This window comes from Stegodyphus dumicola, chromosome 2 (genome assembly GCF_044657685.1).
Source record: "Stegodyphus dumicola isolate Sdum_Otavi_A_Nest chromosome 2, ASM4465768v1".
NCBI classification, from domain to species: domain Eukaryota; kingdom Metazoa; phylum Arthropoda; class Arachnida; order Araneae; family Eresidae; genus Stegodyphus; species Stegodyphus dumicola.
Genome location: NC_140769.1, coordinates 74,351,827 through 74,373,740, shown reverse-complemented (window position 1 = coordinate 74,373,740; position 21,914 = coordinate 74,351,827). Strand labels below are relative to the sequence as shown.

Here is a 21,914-nt window from a genome sequence, read left to right as displayed (position 1 = left end):
CGAACATACTATTAAGACTTGCGATTTTAGAAGACTTGCATGTATTAACGATGTCAACGTTTCTTCGTTTTTGTAAGATTCGTATCAAAACATGTCGCATTCGAATGTGGTGTAAGAGATCACTTTTTCTTTTAAACACTTGTAAACAATGGATGCAATTTATAAGAAGAGAAGTATCATGCTGTTTCAAAACATCATCATCAGCATATTTCTGTTTCTTTTGACACCAGCAAAATTTGAAAAAAAAAAAAAAAAAAAAAAAAGGTTTGTGAGATTTTCTTCAAATTCTGTTTTACTTGAAAAAAATGTCCGAACATTCAATACGATGTAAAGATTCATATTGTTTTAAATTCTTATGCTCACTAAATATTTTTTATCACGATTTACTCTTAAAAGTAACTTTATAAGTTTTCATATCCTTTTTACATGAAAAGAACTTGTGATTATTCACTACAAAATTCTAAGACGAGAAGCTTCGCGACTTTTCAAACTACAAATTTAAATTTCTTAGGACATACACTACATCTGATGTTTCTTTCATGAGATTTCAAATATCTCTTCAGATTACTCGTATTCAAGAAACCTTACAAATATATCACATAAGTTCAGCGAATAATCGCTTCATAAACTCTTAAATTTTCAACACGAGTGAATCACTTGAAGCCTATACTGCACTGTAAACATACAATACATAAAAAAATTGTTATAAAAAATAAAAATACATTCATTTCACCAAGAAGCTGTTCTATTTAAATACATTTATTTATTTCCAAAGAACAAGTTTCTGTATTATACATAAAATATACTTAGAATTTTCTTTCATTAGTTAATATCAAATTAACAACAATGTCCATTTACTGATATTTGATATACATGTTTGCTTTAAAATTAAAACTAAAATTTCAATATATTTCTATTAAAAAAACATAATGAAAAAAAAAATACTCATAACATCAACCAAAGACAGAAATTTAAATAAAATAGCTGTACTTATATTAGTGCATTTTTATAATCTTCATAACATTTCGATTCAAAAAACCTATTACAAAATAAATGAAACATTTTTTTCTGCCTTAAAGAATCTCTTATATTTTTAAAATTAATACATAAAAATATATCTTCACCAATATATTTAATTCTGTCCTCAACACTTATTATAATGCAATCATGTCTTGTTTGTGAAGGATGATTTACAATGCAACCTTCGCATTTATATAGCTTTTTTATCACTGAATTTATTTCAGTTGTGATAGAGTTTATGAGTTCTTTAAAAAGTTCATCATCATCACTTACCATATCCGAACAATTGTTTTTACATTTGATTTGCAACGGTAAAATAATTTCAAAAATACTTTTATATAAAGTATTAGATACATCAGGAATAATTTCTTTCAATTTTTTTAAAATATCACAGTTTACTTTTAGGTATGTAGGTTTTAGTTTAAAAGAATTTTCATCTTGTTTAAAAACTTGTTGAAAAATACACTCACCTTCTTTGTTGAAAACTACCAACTCATTATTGCAAATAATGCTGGCACTCGTATAGACCAGATTAAATTCATATATTTTTGAAGAAAATTCTTGCCATGTTGCAGGAGTTATAACAACACCGCGTGTAGTAGGGTATAATATTTTATTTTGCTCCACACATTCACGTAGATGAATGTTCATTCTGTTTTCAAACTGATTTATGGACACAAAATATCCCCAACCAAGAGTCCACTGTGCAATCAACTTCGAACTTTCTTTTTTTTGTTCTCGATTATTCGGCATGAAGATATTTTCAGGAACAGATTTCATATAGTGGGCAAACCAGTCATCCTCTGGAAGTTCATCCTCATTATCTTCCAAGCGTCGTTTTTTGATTTTCGAAATATTTATGTTTCGGAATGTGATACTAATTCTAGGATTTTTAACGTCAGGTTGAGATGGTATTCCATGCATCCAAAATTGGTTCGTTGGGTGTTTCATTACAAGGAGAGTTCCATGAGTTAAGTTACCGCTTCGAGATGTGAAATTTCGCCTGGTAAATACCATTTGACGTTTTGCACCTAAACTGATGATAGGTATATCACTTTCAGGTTCGAGACAAGTTTCATTGTCTTTATGCGTTGAAATTTTCGCCACTCCGTCAGGATAATAGTTCAATAAAGCAAAATTATATTTTTTGCCAGTTATCGTTTCAACATAATCTTTTACATTTAGAAGAGTTTGAGTCCATGGTTCTGCACAAATGCTCGTTCCAGAGAATTCGTAACTAAGTCCTTCATCACCAAAACCGAGTACTTTTCTTCGTGGAACATACTGAGTCCCATTAATTTCAAAACTAATATTTTTAAAATCATAATTTGATACTTCATCTAGCAAAATATCAGCTTCATTTCGTGAATAAAATTCTTCGTATAATTCCACATTTAACTCTGTATCACATATATTCCTCATATTCGCTTTTGAATCTAACGACAATTCTGAATGATATAGAAATACGTAGCATTCTTAAATAGCAAAAATTATCTAAAACATACATTAACGAAATGATTTCATCAACACTTATCGTAATACATTCTTGTCATGTCTTGTTTGTAAATCCAGGCTTTCCGGCGTCATATGTGTAAAAATAATCATGATAGGATAGTGGGAAAGAGTTATAGTGTCCTAATGTTGTTATTCTGAACCTCGATATTACATATATGCATAAGGAGAATCTTAAAAGCATCATCCACTTATCATGATAGAGTAATGGAAAATTTCTAAAACTCTGATAATCATACGCGAAAGAATGTATTATCTTAAGGTTATTGTTGCTATTCCAAATTTGACAGTACATACAGAAGTGAAGGAAGATCCTTGATAAGCGCTGTAGACTTCACGTTATCATGATAACGTGCAGCACTCATCAAGGGTCTTCCTTCACTTCTGTATGTATTGTCAAACTTGGAATAGCAACAACAACCTTAAGATAATATATTCTTTCGCGTATGATTATCAGAGTTTTAGAAATTTTCCATTACTCTATCATGATAAGTGGATGATGCTTTTAAGATTCTCCTTATGCATATATGTAATATCGAGGTTCAGAATGACAACATTAGGACACTATAACTCTTTCCCACTATCCTATCATGATTATTTTTACACATATGACGCCGGAAAGACTGGATTTACAAACAAGACATGACAAGAATGTATTACGATAAGTGTTGATGAAATCATTTCGTTAATGTATGTTTTAGATAATTTTTGCTATTTAAGAATGCTACGTATTTCTATATCATTCAGAATTGTCGTTAGATTCAAAAGCGAATATGAGGAATATATGTGATACAGAGTTAAATGTGGAATTATACGAAGAATTTTATTCACGAAATGAAGCTGATATTTTGCTAGATGAAGTATCAAATTATGATTTTAAAAATATTAGTTTTGAAATTAATGGGACTCAGTATGTTCCACGAAGAAAAGTACTCGGTTTTGGTGATGAAGGACTTAGTTACGAATTCTCTGGAACGAGCATTTGTGCAGAACCATGGACTCAAACTCTTCTAAATGTAAAAGATAATGTTGAAACGATAACTGGCAAAAAATATAATTTTGCTTTATTGAACTATTATCCTGACGGAGTGGCGAAAATTTCAACGCATAAAGACAATGAAACTTGTCTCGAACCTGAAAGTGATATACCTATCATCAGTTTAGGTGCAAAACGTCAAATGGTATTTACCAGGCGAAATTTCACATCTCGAAGCGGTAACTTAACTCATGGAACTCTCCTTGTAATGAAACACCCAACGAACCAATTTTGGATGCATGGAATACCCTCTCAACCTGACGTTAAAGATCCTAGAATTAGTATCACATTCCGAAACATAAAAATTTCGAAAATCAAAAAACGACGCTTGGAAGATAATGAGGATGAACTTCCAGAGGATGACTGGTTTGCCCACTATATGAAATCTGTTCCTGAAAATATCTTCATGCCGAATAATCGAGAACAAAAAAAAGAAAGTTCGAAGTTGATTGCACAGTGGATTCTTGGTTGGGGATATTTTGTGTCCATAAATCAGTTTGAAAACAGAATGAACATTCATCTACGTGAATGTGTGGAACAAAATAAAATATTATACCCTACTACACGCAGTGTTGTTATAACTCCTGCAACATGGCAAGAATTTTCTTCAAAAATATATGAATTTAATCTGGTCTATACGAGTGCCAGCATTATTTGCAATAATGAGTTGGTAGTTTTCAACAAAGAAGGTGAGTGTATTTTTCAACAAGTTTTTAAACAAGATGAAAATTCTTTTAAACTAAAACCTACATACCTAAAAGTAAACTGTGATATTTTAAAAAAAATTGAAAGAAATTATTCCTGATGTATCTAATACTTTATATAAAAGTATTTTTGAAATTATTTTACCGTTGCAAATCAAATGTAAAAACAATTGTTCGGATATGGTAAGTGATGATGATGAACTTTTTAAAGAACTCATAAACTCTATCACAACTGAAATAAATTCAGTGATAAAAAAGCTATATAAATGCGAAGGTTGCATTGTAAATCATCCTTCACAAACAAGACATGATTGCATTATAATAAGTGTTGAGGACAGAATTAAATATATTGGTGAAGATATATTTTTATGTATTAATTTTAAAAATATAAGAGATTCTTTAAGGCAGAAAAAAATGTTTCATTTATTTTGTAATAGGTTTTTTGAATCGAAATGTTATGAAGATTATAAAAATGCACTAATATAAGTACAGCTATTTTATTTAAATTTCTGTCTTTGGTTGATGTTATGAGTATTTTTTTTTTCATTATGTTTTTTTAATAGAAATATATTGAAATTTTAGTTTTAATTTTAAAGCAAACATGTATATCAAATATCAGTAAATGGACATTGTTGTTAATTTGATATTAACTAATGAAAGAAAATTCTAAGTATATTTTATGTATAATACAGAAACTTGTTCTTTGGAAATAAATAAATGTATTTAAATAGAACAGCTTCTTGGTGAAATGAATGTATTTTTATTTTTTATAACAATTTTTTTATGTATTGTATGTTTACAGTGCAGTATAGGCTTCAAGTGATTCACTCGTGTTGAAAATTTAAGAGTTTATGAAGCGATTATTCGCTGAACTTATGTGATATATTTGTAAGGTTTCTTGAATACGAGTAATCTGAAGAGATATTTGAAATCTCATGAAAGAAACATCAGATGTAGTGTATGTCCTAAGAAATTTAAATTTGTAGTTTGAAAAGTCGCGAAGCTTCTCGTCTTAGAATTTTGTAGTGAATAATCACAAGTTCTTTTCATGTAAAAAGGATATGAAAACTTATAAAGTTACTTTTAAGAGTAAATCGTGATAAAAAATATTTAGTGAGCATAAGAATTTAAAACAATATGAATCTTTACATCGTATTGAATGTTCGGACATTTTTTTCAAGTAAAACAGAATTTGAAGAAAATCTCACGAACCTTTTTTTTTTTTTTTTATTTTGTTGGTGTCAAAAGAAACAGAAATATGCTGATGATGATGTTTTGAAACAGTATGATACTTCTCTTCTTATAAATTGTATCCATTGTTTACAAGTGTTTAAGAGAAAAAGTGATCTCTTACACCACATTCGAATGCGACATGGTTTGATACGAATCTTACAAAAACGAAGAAACGTTGACATCGTTAATACATGCAAGTCTTCTAAAATCGCAAGTCTTAATAGTATGTTCGCAATTGAATCAATTTGCTAGAACATAGAAAATGATCATGTCTTAGATGTACTTCTTGAATATATAAAATTGTAGTTAGTAGGGAAAAAATGAGTTATGATGTAGTTTTACACTGAGTTATGATATCGGTGTTTGAAATGGTAATCAATAGTTACATTTAAAATGTGTCGTGAGTGTGAAAATGCAGAAATAAAAGAGCTTTGGCGAATTTAATAAACTTGGTTCAATGTGGTTGATGGAAAAATTTGTTCCATGTGAATTAAATAGTGTAAGATATGAACCTCTTTCTCTCAATAGTTAATTATTCAATTGTAAGACAATTAAACTTTAAATATATATGCATATAGTACATGTAATGATTAATATTACATTGATTAATGTAAATAACTGATGATATGTGTATTAACATAGTGAATGTTCGCTTTTTTGAAGTTCTAAGCATTACTTTAAATACCATTCATAAAACTTTTATCTCATATATACAAACATGTCTATTGAGTTTTCGTTTATTCTTTGGAATGTATGAAAGTTTCAATATTTTTTTTTTAATTTAATGTAGATTGGAGTAAAATATCTGTATCTTTCTTCATTTCAATCAGTAATATCTGTATGCTGGTAAAGGTACATATGTTCGTAAGAATTATACTGTGTCACATTTTTGACAATCTTCTTTCATTCATATTAGCTAATAAGAGAATTATTGAAGTTAGTAAAGTAATGAAAATCAACGTTATTGAAAGAAAACTCTAAAAACATTTACATTTCCAGAAATATATCAAAGTTCCTTTTCTTAAAATCAGCAGGTGTATCGTAGTTTTTATTTCTATTTCATTAAAAGCTGAACTTGTAAAATAAAAATTTTCTATTAGTGTAAGGTAAACAAAAAGAAAATCAAGAGACAATCCGTATCATGAATGAAATTCAAGTCTTACATCGGATTAAAAAGAAATACTCTGAATCTAAATGTTTATGCCTATTTAGCACAAAATGCGTTTATTTGTGTTATAAATTTAACTAAAACCATTCTTATAACAGTATGTTGCCTTTAAACTGGGTAAAAGTGTTAAGTATATTTTCTGATGGTATTGATATACTTGTCAAAGAAGTTCTAGAAACCTCAAATGTCGAAAGAGCATATGATAAGAATCTCCTTTCCTATCGCTACGTCAGTTACAGGTTAAGGGGTGGCTTGAATGGATAAAGGTAATGTTTGTGCAAAAATATAGTAGTTCTATTTTGAAATGAGAAATAATTCGCTTTTTGTCAATTAAGGAAACTTGTGGTATTATTAAACAGAATGTCAGTGAAAGACATTGCGTTTGCATAGTGAATTATGAAGGTACTGAAAGGTAGTAAAGAAGTTGAATGAAAGAATTAATTTGAACAAATAAGGAAAGCTATCATTAAAAGAAAAAACTGTTTAAAAGATGTATGTTAGAATTAAAAGTAAGATGTTAAAATTTAAAAAGATGTAACAGAGTAAAACCAAAGAATACTGGTAATTCCTATCTGGAAAACAGTAATTTGAGTACGATATTGAAAAAGTTGGTTTTAAGAATTTCTTTATGCATGTGATGCAAAACAATTGCTAGTTTATCATGAGTGCTGACATAGATGCAATTAGTGCAGGCAAATTGTAAAATTAGTATAGTTAGTGTCTCTAAAACATGAAAAAATAATAGTGTGAGCAGTGTAAATTCATTTGAAGTACTGAAATATGACATAGACTAAATATCAGAAAATGTAAGAAATATTTTGGTATGTGTGGATGAAACACTGAACGTGGTTGTAAAATTAGAAATGAAAATTATCAACACACTTAAAGGTAATCGGGATTTAAAACTAAATATGATGTTAGAAACTTTGAAGACCATAAAACTATATGAGAAAGAAATACATTTAGATATAAATGGTATTAAACTGTAAAGTTGTGAATGGAAATTTCTGAGTAAAACCTGTAGATGATCTATTATGATCGAGGAATAAAACAAGTATTATAAAAATTGTAAGGAAATATTTGATTATGGAGTAAATGAAAACAATCCATATCGTTAAAATGAATAAAAAGGGATAAAATGTTGGAATTACGAGTGATGAGACAGAAATAAAAACATTATAATAAATAAGTTAAGCTAGAATTAAGAAATATAAACACAGAAGGGAAACCATGAACGTAAGAAAAGCAATTAACAGTTATAGACTTAAGTTTTTTTTTAAAAAATATTCGGTAATGTAAGGAAGATATTGTTAAACACGTGAAAGAAATTAGAAATTCTGTAGAAAATTTAGTAAAAGAACTAAGATCATGAAAAATAAACGTTTCTTTTTAAATACAATTTCATACCACTAAGTTAAAGTGTGTATAGAATACTAGAATGGTTTAAAAAAAGTAAATGAAGTTAAAATTCAGAATATATTGAACATTATAACGTTAAAAAAAGTGTGAAATTGCATCTAAAATTAAGTAATGTAACAAATAAACAGCACGTGCGGGAACGTTTGTGAAATATAACGTATAAGTTAAAAATCAGGTATTCTGAAATTTATGAAAGGTATGAAAAAAATAGTATGTGGAAATTAAATAAAATATTACAAATAAATTAGAAACGTTAAGTATTAAAAAAATATGACAGTAAATGAATATGTTATTATGAAACAGAAAACCTGAGAAATGAGTTAAAGTTTCATGAAAAACTAGAAAGGATAAAAGTATCAGAATAAATTGATGAGTCCATTCAAATTCCATTTTCTTATATAGGCTTTTTTACCTAAATCTGAATGTATCCCGTCAGCTTAGTGGTTAAAATCTTCAAACTACTCAGCTGGTGAGATATTTTGTTTCAGATTTCAATTCTATATTTTGAATAATAGAGTATTTTTTTTTTAAAAATAGAAATTTCTAAAATAAATTATTTTCTTTTTTCGTCCATAGAGGACGCCATGAGCAATTCCTAAATAGATTATTTTCATTTTTCATCCCTAGAGGACGCCATGACTCCGTTGCCAAATTAAAAAAAACTAACTTTTAATGAAAAGCAGGAGGTCTACAACTCAATCAGTAGTCTACGAACAACTCAACTCCACTCGAAACCACGCCTCCTAGTGTGATGACGTTGCCTTTGGCCCCGCCCTCTGTGATGTCATTGACCACGCCCCCTGATCCACTGATCCACCTGATGCAGAACCCCCATTTTCTATCTACTACTACTACTGTGTAATTTGCTGCATCACCAATCTGACGCCTGTATTACAGCTGGTGGTCGCTGACTGAGCATTTCGTGTTAAGTTTTCAATATTGGAAATTTCTGTTGCCCTTACAGGTGTGACAATTAGTTTTCTTACACCCTGTATTTGTGATATCAGGTTAAAGTTTAATCTCACTGCAAAAGGGGTAAAAATCAGATTGTAATGTGGAGTTGTATTATTTATTTGCATTCATTTTCTAAAGCTTCGTATTTAGATGAACAGCACCTCAATTTAGATGGAGAGCACCCCCGGGGGGAAGGGTTCGAGAGTCTCCTACCCCTTTTCCTGTGTCATTAATCTCTCGAGAGGACTTTCGACTAGCCATCTATTTAGAGTGCCCCCATGCCGCAAAAACACTGTGCATTTACAAACATCCATGCTTTCTCTGGGATTCGGTAGACTCCCTTAACCACTATACCGTTTGGACGGCCCATTCGTTTCGGCTTTCTCATAGGAAAAGAGACGAAGCTTTGAAATTTCTTAAATTTCTTCAACGTGGGCCAAATCTGGGAGATGGTATTGGCAAATAGCCTTCTATGCTTTGCTTAAATATAATAACCCAATCGCATTTCCTTATTATTACAACAAATGAACATATAAAAGTTTGAGAATGTATTAACAACAGCAAAGGAGTAACGGAAGCAATTAATTGCTGTTGTTGTTGACTATTGCTCAATTGTCTGACGTATAGCTTGCCCAAGCCCACGAAATTCCTCGTGGCAAGGAATGCAAGATTAAGCCTGTCGTAGGCAACAACCTTGAACACCTTGCAGGTGACAGTGCAATTTAGCCCAATTTTGATGGAGAGCACCCCGGGGGTACGGGTCCGAGGGTTTCCCACCTCTCTTCCCCTATTACCAATTTCTCGAGAGGACTTTCGGCTCGCCGCATATTTAGAGTGCCCAGGAAGCAATTAATGCCATGTATTATTGAGGAAGAGGGAGAGTTACTACAAAATTAAGATGTCTGAAGACTACACGCTTGTAAAAACTGGAATTTAAAGCATTAATTAAAACTGAAAGGTTTTTTCCCCCTCGATTCATCTGAAGATTGTCATGAACAAACAGTACGACAGTTTTTGTTATGTCTGATCTCTTTGTACGACTCTTCATTTGGCGTATTTGCCTTACATTATATAAAATTAGTACATTGCTAATGGAAGATGGAATAAAAGTGCATTCAAGTAAATATTGTAACATTTCATTATGTTAATATAACCAGTTATTTTATGTTTTGAATCTTTAATATCACTTCTTTCTTTCGGTTTCTTGCCGAAATGCAAATTAGCTCGCATGTATTTAAGCTGAGGATTTTAGACTGTAAGACAGAACATATTCTGTCACGTTACTAGAATGCTGAGATGAGATTTGTTGTCTTGGCCATGTATTATAATTAATGATATTTGAATATCTATGTCGGTTAGATTTGTGAGTCAACTTCGCGTTGATTGATCTGTGTAGCCTTTGACAACTAACTTATTTAAATTTAACTTTTACAATTGACTGTGATTTTAAGTTACCTTACCACAAGTGGTTGGTTGAGTCGCAAGCATGAGAAGTGCATTTTATATTCGAGTTCTGATTTAATAAAAAGGTTTGTTTACACCTTTTTCAAGATTCTGTCGTTAACTTTCGACCCAAAATATAATATTATAAAATTCTTAAAAATTCCCTAAATAGTTTTACTGCTATAACATTCGGTTGTGCAGCTCCCTTCTTGGTTGCAATCAGCCGCGCCAAGCATATATATATTGCAATTTTGTGTATAAGATTGCTGTAACATGCAGTTGTGCAGCTAGCTCCCTTTTTGGTTGCCATCAGCCGCGCCAAGCATATACCCACTCTGTTATCCGGCTGGGTGAGCTTGGTTTTTTATTATTATATATTGGTAAATTGTGCATTTTTTCTTTTACATTCATTGAATTATGCTGTTTTTATGTTCCTGTTAAGGTCTTTATGCTTTTAGTTCATCTACGTACAATAGTTGTAGAATTATCAACAACTTAAAAGTTTAAATGGTCCTAAGCCTATCTAGGCCGCCATTTGTTTACATTTGAAACTCTCAGTAAAACAGTGAATTAAGTCAGTTTGTGCAGCAACTTCAGTGATATTTAGCCGAGTGGGACCAAAAATAAACTTTCAATTTTGTTCATCAAAAATTTTATCTTCTGCTCGATGGCCGAATCGCTTGTTTTTCCGTAGAAACTCGAATTTTAATTGTAAAAAGTTTTTAAACTGTTTTTAACTGTACTTGGTGTTTTAGGTTTTTCTGTATTTTGTAATTTTTAATGAAGATGTTTTGAGTTCATATGTATTGTACGTATATAATGCGTGAAACATTTTTACTGTCGAACTAATCAAGCAAAAAACATTCAGTCGTATATTACTCAAGATAGTATAAATTAAAACTTTGGTATTTTTGTTTATTTTATTGTAAGTAAATATTTATAATGAGAGCTGCAAATGCAAGTTAAGATTTCAAATGCTAATTTATAAAGGTACCTTTTAGCCCAGAGAACAGTGGGGTTCAAATTACCAGTTGTAGAAATATTATAATTATAAATGTTTCAAACCATTCTTCAGATTTTCTGTGTGCTACTAAGTGTATTTAATACAATATTGTGTAGTTTATAAGTGTATGTAATATGCAAATTCACGGTTTAGTTTATATTTTAGTCTTCTTTGCTACCCATAAACTCCAAACTCTTTTCAGACTTGGAGCGAATTATCGCTTCGTATGAAAAGAACTACAGGTCTTAAGAAGGTTTTAAAACAAGCCTTGTTATTAAATTAGAACTGGAACATAAATGCACGACTCGTGCTCCCAAATCAGCCAATTACTTGTGGCGATGTAACTGTAACAATAAATTAAAATTTAAAACTTAGTAGCCAAAGGCTATACAAATGATTAACGCGAAGTTGGCTTAAACTTCTCACTGCCGTAACGATTTCATTGTCGACAACTATAATGCAAAGCCGAAGAGTACAATCTTATCTGGGCTTGATAAACATAGTAACGTGGCCTCGAGCGGCATAAACATGCTCTGTCTTACAATCTGGAAATTTCACTTTATATACTCTAGAACTAATTTGTTTTCTGGTTGGGAAACGGAAAGAGAAGTGACAGTAAAGATCTTAATCATAAAATAACTGATTATTCAAAATAATAATAATCTTACAAGTTCTCTGTACACTGTGTGTACAAAAGTCTATACACGTACAAAAGTTTGTACACGTTCAAAAGTCTATACATTCATTTTCGCAACCATTTTCAACAAATGACATATAATTTTATTCCAGAAATGTTTCAAACAGCGCAAATTAAATCGATGTGTTATAACTTGGAGATGTCAAAATATGAATATTTACCTCGTTTTAAACATTTCTGTTGCTAGAAATATATGTGTGCCACCAACATTTGTGAAAATAAAGGGCACTTATGAATGTTTATTGATACAGTGAACTTTGTACATTTGCTCTACATTAACATATAAGTTATATAAACCGTGAACAAATGGCATACAGAAACCGAAGAATGGAGAAATAGAATTAAAACTGGTTAAAGTAATACAGTACGAAGTCTGTAATCCGGAGGTCCATTATCCGGAATGATCTATAATCCGGACCTCAAAGCCACAAACATTTTTGTATGCTTTATGCATGCGCGTTTAATGTTACGCATGCGCGTTTAATGTTTACGCATGCGCGTTTATCACAAAAAAACGAAGCAACTTAAACAACTTACATTGAAAGAAATGTTTAATAAAGTAAAAAAATAAATATTAAAGTTTTTTTTTGTAAATTTTGATACCCTTTAGATCATAATTGCTCTTTATTTCATAAATTACGATTTCATATTTTTAAATGTATCATTTCTGCATGCCATCTTACCAGATTTAAATTGATGATCTATAATCCAGAAAAACCCCTAATCCGGAATCGCCTAAGTCTCGACGAGTCCGTATTACGGACTTTGTACTGTATAAGTTTTGTTATATTTTTCAGAGCTCGATTTGCATATTATAGACTAACCGAACAGGTTTTTAATAGGATAAGGAACAACTTACCAACTGAACATCCTTGGTATAAGATCATACAAAAGTTTATATTTTGTATATTTCTGCTCAAGGGTGTTACATAACACAAATTGCCATAGTAAGAAAGTCTACTTTATTTGATATGTTTCTGAAACTGGCTGGTCTATAGCCAGAGGTTCAATCATACAGTCTTCCTAAAACACTCTCTCTGATGCATTCATTTCAGTTGTAGCCAAATTTTAAAAGCATTTTCTTCTATTTCTACTATATTCATTCCCTTAATGTATTGACCTTAATTGTGTAATAATATTTGTGCGTGTGAATGAGTTTTTTTTTTTTAATAAGTCATGTTTTTTATTTCTTTTCCAGGCTACCTCTCAAATAACGACTATTTCTACAGATACGGTAGTAACGGCAAAAATAATAGTGATTCACTAATGCATCAACAGGTTTGGTTCAAAGCAGCGGTTATAGCCGTGCCCATTGCAGGAGGTTTCATTCTCATTATGCTCATCATAATGGCTGCCAGGATGTTAAAAGCTGACCACAAACGCTATCGTGAATGGACAGAACTCAGACGTCGACGTAGAATGAACACTCACATTGTTTATAATGGGGAAAAGCCTATTAGCCGTAGTTCCCTTTTCTTCCCGAAGTCCATCAGTTGCGCTGTTTTGAGCAATGACAACACTTTTCGCCATCCCCAACTGCACAAGAGCTTCGCATCTGCAGGAAGCGTAAGCCAGCCAAATAGCTTGTACAAGAATGTGTCCATTGCCTTATCCACAGATACAGGTTGCACAGACAATTCTAGAGATAAATATTTCGTATTCGACTTGTGATAGTTGGGTTATAAAAGGCAATTCATAGTTATTGATGGAGTCCAAATATATGATTCCGATCCATGAACTTCTGTTTTAGAATAAGTTCTGAACTTTGCTTCAAGTAGGCATATATGACGGTGATGATAATAGTTTTCACTACTTGCTTGTCAGACCATCCATGTGTGGCCATTGTCATTTATTTGTCGAACTTTGGCACAACATGTAAATGCTTAACCCATTCTCATTGCCGCATATGAAATTAAATTGTGAACAAGAAACTTTAAACACTTCCATGTTACTAGTCTTTGGCCACAAGCATGCCCAGTATGCTCATATTGAGTGCAAATTATATTAGCACTGAAGTTATTGGCATCAAAAGGATGTCATAAACATTGTTTTTATTGTAATGCCATCGTCCTTTTTCAGTGTACACACTGAAAGAAAATTTGTTTATAATACGTGAACGAAGCTTTATTTATAATACACCGATTAAAACAGCATTTTGTAGCATCTCTTAAAAAACTTAAATACTCCAGTTTGTTTAGTAACTCATTTTGAATTTACGGTACCGAATTTATCAGTTTTATTTCTATAATACGTGAACGAAGCTTTATTTATAATACACCGATTAAAACAGCATTTTGTAGCATCTTTTAAAAAACTTAAATACTCCAGTTTGTTTAGTAACTCATTTTGAATTTACGGTACCGAATTTATCAGTTTTATTTCTGAACCTGACAGAATTATTAAAAACATCATTGAGAGAATTCTATCATGCTAAGATCCATTTTTTACCATATAAGAATCAGAATAATAAGTATTACGCTCATTTCATTTTCTATCAAATTATTTGTATTTAGTGCAGTAAATGTAGGCACAAATATGAATAATGAATGTTATATAAAATCTTATGTTCAAAGATCATCTGAACGATATTTCGAGGTGCATTTTGCTCGAAAGAAACATCTTTGAAAATGCCATTTTTAGCTTAGCAGGGCAGAATTGTCAACAGCAGAGTAATGAAATTGCTATATATTTAAATGCTCATTATTGTAAAATTACCCTTTAAAATGTGTCACTACGATTAACAGAATGTTGATCGTTTTCAATATTTAGTATGTCAAGAACTTTTGATGTAACCTTCAGTCAAAAATTTGATATGTATGAAATGCTTAGAATATAAACTAATTATTTGATAAGATATAAAATGTTTATCTACTTTAAGTTAAATGTAAGCAAATTCCGGATTTGGTCAAAAAGGAGGGGGAAAATATCTGACTTTTATCACCGCTTTCTTGCAAAATTTTTTTCTTTATATATATATATATATTTAAGAAGAAACAAAAGCAGAAAATGTCTTTCCTAAAATAGTTTAATATTAGGTATGGTATAATTGGTTTTTGATGTGTATGACAGAATGAAGATGGGAAAATAATCTACACGATTTATGCTTACTGGGAATTTCTGGCTGATGATGAACAATTACAATATCCATCCTCAGCATAAAGGAGATTTGACAGATTTAAAAAAAAAAAAAAAAAAAAAAATGCTGTCCTAGGCTGATTCCAAAAAGGGGCGTATGGGAACTCTGCCATCTAAGACTAACACAGAACTACTATTATCTTAGCTCAAAGCTAAATGCCGCTTTTTCTTTTAAAGTTAAGTCCCTCCAAAGACCCACTTGATTACATTTTCTGAGTAGCAGACTGTATTTAAAAGTTTCCATCTTGAACAGTTTAATTAATCTAAGAGTAACGTGAGCGCTTTATAAATTATAAAGAAAACAGTCCCATGTTTTTAAAATTTCTTGTAATGTAATGGCTATGTTCTAATCTTCCTGATCAAAAATTTACAAGATTTGAGTTTCTAGCAGACCATAATGGTCTTAGTTTCGAATGCTGATACTAATAATAATGTTATGGCTGACAGACTCTGTATCATAACAAAATTACAGCCTTTTAATCGTATGGTTTCTCTATCTGATATTCTCCGGTATTCAAACGAGACCCTTCGGTATCGCAGTAGGCTTCCCTAACCACTATAGCGTCTGGGCGACGGCCAATAATGCATTAGAAGTTTATAAAAATGTGATTATACAATGGAAGCCAAATTGTGTAGCACTTTTGTAAAAAAAAAAATAATAAGGCTTAAATATTCTTTCACATTCAGTATCTTATGGTCGTATATTGAAAGATTTATTGAACAAATTTACTTAAAGGAACAGAAAAATGGAATAGCAATTTTACAACTGACAAAAATGGTTTAAAGTTGCCAATTTACTTGAAAGCTGATATTCGTTGTGACAAAGAAGAATTAGACCTAAAATAGTAGATTAACAAAATAACCAACATAATCAGATCTACAAAATAAGAGGTTTCATTCAAAAAAGCACACACACATATATATATTAAAATTGAATGAAATATCGAATTTAGGATTATTATGCATACATTTACTAACTACCGAATTATTTTGCCTACAATTATCTGAACAGAGTAATGTACCACAGGCTGTAGATGTGGCTATTTTTTTATGCTACTTTATATCAGGTCTATTTCTTTTAAGTCTTTTCCGCTTAAAAAATTTTGTTCAACAATGCACATATAATTTCTAATAATTTTGTCAACGATGATCCGGATTAACGTTTGCTTTATTGAAAAATAATTAAATAAGAGTATTTTCATATTTTTCGTACGAATGGCGTAATTAATATAAAAAAGGTTATACGAGACACATAGATTTGCATAAAAATTAATGTTTTCATTTTAAATATCTGAACTGAACGTTTACGAAAGCTGTGTTTTATTTATATTCAGCTGATAAATGTATTTGTGTTTTCTATGATTTTATATAATACGTCGCATTTAGATTGAGTGATAAAAGCTATCTGCCAATTTTTAAAACTTGAATGGTTTCCTATCAATGCAATCATTTTCATATACAAGTCTTTGTAAGTATGCCTTTCTCCATATTGTTCCTCCACCTGCTCCATATTGACACTAAAAGGCATCAGTTTCATGTTTTCATATTGAAATGCTAAAGAACAAAGGCCTTTAACCTTTTTCATACAGTGAATAATTATAAATTTAAGAAATGCCAAACCTTAAATGTTATCCTTTCTCAGTGTTTTAAAGCTAAAAATTTCAAACAGCGTGCTCACGTACTAAGATGTATTATAATTTGTCTTAGTGAAGTAGATTACTAATACAGAAATCCCACTCACCTGTAAGGTCAGAAGAATGAAAAGTGATCGAAGAAAGTTTGAGGAAATGTAATCTTTTTTACTTCCTTTTACGAAGTAAAGGAAGTATAGTAATCGCAAAAAATTTCGGGTACCATATTTCAACGGAAATATCCATTTTTACCTTCTCGAATCTATGTGGACGATTTTTTTGCGTGACATCTGTACGTATACATAGAATAAAGGGCTTTTTTTTCCAAAAGGATTGTAAAATAGATTTAAAATCGATTCAAAAGGAAAATGTTCTTGACGTCTGTTTGTACGTTCGTATGTATGTATGCATCCCGCATAACTCAAAAACTGTAGAACGTTGAACTTTTGTATATGAAACTGCTATAACATCTAGTTGTGCACCTCCCTTTTTATGGCGATAGGCAACTTACCCGGTCTTTATATTCGCAATCGTTTGCCGTAGTTACATACTTTCAGTTACAGAAATGTTTTAAACGACTAAAATATTTATATTTTGACAATGTCTGATTAAAGAAAAAATTAATTTCGACAAATTACGAAATCTAACTTTTAATGCTGTCTCTTGGCTCCTATACATATGTTTGGGAGAGTTTTATACTCATTATGAAAAAATTATAAGAAGTCTGACTCTCGCAAAAATTGGCACAGATATTTAATTTCAAAATTTGCAATTTTCAACTTGCCTGTAAGAATCAGACTAATTTATCAGATTTGGTAACGAAAATTAAAAGCTGAATTTAGTAGGAATCAAAATAGTTTACCGATCCATATCTGAACGTCCTTTGCCGGCAATAGCTTTTGCATTTTGTGCGATTTTTTTAACGTCGATTTTCATTCAATGGAAATCCTATAAAACAGTTGCTAACTTCTGGCCGGAGTTGATGCCAGTAAGCATTTGATGTTGATGTATGAACGTTGAACTACGTATGAATGAAATTCTAGCGTTGGACATATTAAATGGAAACAAAGTAATACATATACGCGAAATTGTGTTCCGCAAATCCACGCTCAGCAAACGTTTACTGTACATATTTTATTTCATGTACTAATAGCATATATATATTATTGTTTAAATAAAATTACTCTTAATTTATTATTGGTGTATGCTCTTCATAGAAACTGTACTTCTGTCATCTTGCTTGGTAACGTGATAGTGGTCATATTAAAAAGAAATTACATAAATTTAGAAAATGGCTAAATTAAATACAAAAAGAACCTCAATTTCCGGGAATATGTGGATGGGTGTTGTATCATATAACTGAGATATCTGATAAAAAGCAATGTCTTATCTCTTTCGAATTAAAACAACTGTTAAATCATATACATATGAAAACTCTCTTTGTTTTTTAGCTTACATTAAAAAGTAATAATAGTTCGCAAAATTTTATTTGTACCTTCTTAATATTATTTTATGTACATTTTTCGGTACACTATTAATATGTGAAAAATGCGTCTTTTCGTAGTCGTATTTTAATGCGAATTAATTTTTCATCTACTAATGGTAAATGACAGAAGGAAGCGAAAATAAACTGTTGTACAATGAATGCTTCTTAGCTTAAATTTTCTTTAAAATTTTCTATTCAGTTTTAATTAATTTATTTATTCGGGGTTAATTCATTGAAATCAGTACGCATTCGCCTTGATTATAACAGTTGTGTGAAAGGATGCTTTCTGAATCAAATATTTTTAAAACTAATATATAATAGCAGATTTTCTTAAAAAAAGAATCCTCTGCATTGCCCAGAATAAATAACAACCGTTCTCCTGTAATTCCTGTTCGTGTGTGTATGCATATAATTCTTAATAAAAATTAATACATTTACAATTGTTGTAGTTACTGTAAATGAAAAGATAAAACTTCCTAAAAAATTCTGATAGTAAAAAAAATTAAATATCATAAATGAGATAAATGAGAAATGGGACATTTTAATTCCGCGAATCTTCAGAAAGATTCGAAATTCGAAAGCTGGAATCTTCATGTTTTTTTTTTTTTTTTTTGGTGATTCCAAGATTTCTAATCTTAACCTAAAATAACTATTAAACGTTTTAACTCAGAACATTAGGAAGATTCGCAGTTTCAGTACTACCTGGAGCACCAGTATAACTTTGCGGCAGACCGTTTAGGGAAATCTACAGGGATTTTTATGGAATGCATGCCTTTTGCTTTCTGGAAAACTTTCGACATTGACACTCTAATTGTGTCATTAGTTCTGGACATAGATAACCTGAATGTTTCTAACAACTCGTACCATGGTACATAAACGCTGCACTCTGTACATGGTTCCAGTTGAATTACTCAGACATGGCTTTGAATTTTAAACTTTTAATTGAAATATAAAGTGTTACTCATTTTTTTTTTTTTTTTTTTTTTTCCAAATTACGTTGAGGAAATGAACCTCAAGAGTCTTAATTAAGCAATTCTTTTGCAAAATTTCATTTGTACCTTCTTAATATAGGCGTATTTTCAAAAAATGTATTCTTAGATTTAAAATTTTAATTAAAAATTTCTAATATTAGAAAAAAATTCTCCTTCTTACTACTCGTATTTTGTTACTACTCTTCTTTGAAAGATTCCAGAACCTTTCAGAATTAGGGTCGAGAAAAATCAGGAATCGCTTCTGAAATTCCTCTTTATCTAAACTATTCAGGATTCATTTCTACCTAAAACTTACTTTAAGTAAAACCATACAAAAAAGGGTAATGCTGCTTTGAATACTAAAAATAACATTAAATGAAATTTTATAATATATAGCAATTTGTTTTTCCATAACCAAATCTTTAACTCGCAAATATTTTAAGCTTTTTCTAAATAACGACTTTTAAAAGCAACATTTTGGAAGCTTTTCTATTTCATAGTAACTTTTAAATCCTCCGTCAAGCCCAAACTATTTACTGTAGTGTAGCTACGAAATTAGCATACCTTTGTTGGGCGAAATTTTATTGAAATCATCTACCAATCCATTGAAGAGATGAAATTAATTCACCCAATAAAGGTATGTTAATAAGAGAGAAACAAGTTTTTGGTATTTTTATACCAAAGTTAGCGTAGATTTTTGAAAGATTTTTAATTTTAAGATTCGGCTACTGTATTCTAAGTATCGTTGTATTTTGCTACCAAACTAGTTAAAAAATTTCACAAGCTGTATGTGAGAAAGTTATTTAAAATGCCAAAAAGAAATTTTATTTGGTTTCTTGTACATACAACAGAGCTTACATGCAAAGCCATTAATTAAGCTTTATTAAAACGCGATCCTTTAGTGTTCATAATACATTTGTAGTAAATTTTTTCATTTTTTGTTGTAAATATTGATGCATTATGTAATACATGTTAGAATGTTATAAATTGTGAATAAAATAGATATTATTTATTGAAGAATAAAGAATTTTCACATGCTAAAAATTGATTTGTTTTATTTCTGACCGCGTGTCTCAATACCAAAGATTAAAGTACCATATTCATAAATCAAAACTATACAGCAAAGTTAAACAAGAAAGTTCCTTGTTTTCCATAAACTTTAGCACAAGTAAATTAAATATACAACAATATATTGAACAATGTATTTCTAATCAAGTTTCCTAGAACATGAATACACTTTTTACCGCATTTAACAGCTTATCATCTCCACAGGTTGCAGAAACAGTTTGCATCATCAGGATATGTCTACTTTCAAAAGTACTTCTTTTGCCTATAAAGATATGAAGGCGGACATATTAGGAAGAATGTTCAACGGAAAAGACTACAGTTTTTTTTTTTTTTTTTTTTTTTTTTTTTTTTTTTTTTTGCGTGTGTGTGTGTGTGTGTGGATGTGATGTGTTTTGTTCAGTCTTGATTTGCAAAGTAGATAATTTAGGCTCCAGATCGAGGCAGATTCCAGAAATTCCGTTAATAGACTTTCTACTTCCTTTCACATTTCAGAACATAGGGACCAGAGCTAGTGAATTAAATGCTTTGAGCGTTTTCGGCAGAAGTGATGAAGGATACTTTCTTTGAAACAATGATGCACATTTGGCTTCATATATCATTGATGCACCTATGTCTCCTTACCAGAGTCATGATCAAAAGTTCATTTCTTCTTATTTCAATTTTCCATTTCTTCTTTCATTTTTCAAGTTTTATGTGATATGCATATATTTATATTCCTTTCTTTCAAACACTTCACTATTCATTATGCATGTACTTCGAAGGATCTGTTCTTGAAAGGATATCATGAACTTCGCCAGTGAGTGGTCTCAAAGTCGAATCGCATGAGAGCTAACGTTGGTCTGAAAACAGGTAAGGGACAACTTTTTTTTAGCAAAATGTAAGTTATTTATCACGGATGAATATTTATCAAAGCATGCATAAAGAATAATAATAACAATACAAAGGGAGGAACTCAAATTTATATTTATCTTTAATCTGAAATGTAAACCTTGGCACCTGCAAAACATTTTTCCTGATTACACTTTCTAATTCAAGCATATTGACAGCTAAATATTAATAATTAAGATTTATATTTATTTCAAATACTTTTTATAGCATAAAAGATGACACATCAAGAAGGGGAGTCCCAACAATCTGAATGGAACGAAATTGCATTTTCCCATATCTTTCGATAGAATATGCCAATGATTAACTTTTGTCAGCAAATAACTGACTAACGGGAGCTTCGGTGCATTGCAGTGGAGCATCCAGATGATGCATAAAATAGAGAATAGTCCGTAACATCCATGTGAATGTGATTCCGTCGACCCGCGTGGAGTGTACCAGTGCCTCGCAGAAGCGTTCGCGAGCAGATATAACCATTTGAGAGAGGATATGCAACTGGACTAAAGAAAGCAGGGTGGTCAAATCGCAGAATCGCTTGACAATCGCGAT

General features: G+C 30.8%; 1 protein-coding gene across 1 annotated transcript in view; it reads left to right on the top strand.

The window, feature by feature from the left end:
• Positions 1 to 20,456, top strand: part of LOC118190630 (BMP and activin membrane-bound inhibitor homolog) — a 127,994-nt gene extending 107,538 nt beyond the window's left edge. Inside the window, exon 3 of the mRNA XM_085810772.1 lies at positions 13,388 to 20,456. Within this exon, the coding sequence (XP_085666898.1) occupies positions 13,388 to 13,860 (473 nt within the window). The 3' untranslated portion in view covers positions 13,861 to 20,456. The remainder of the gene's footprint in view (positions 1 to 13,387) is intronic.
• Positions 20,457 to 21,914: the final 1,458 nt, after the last annotated feature.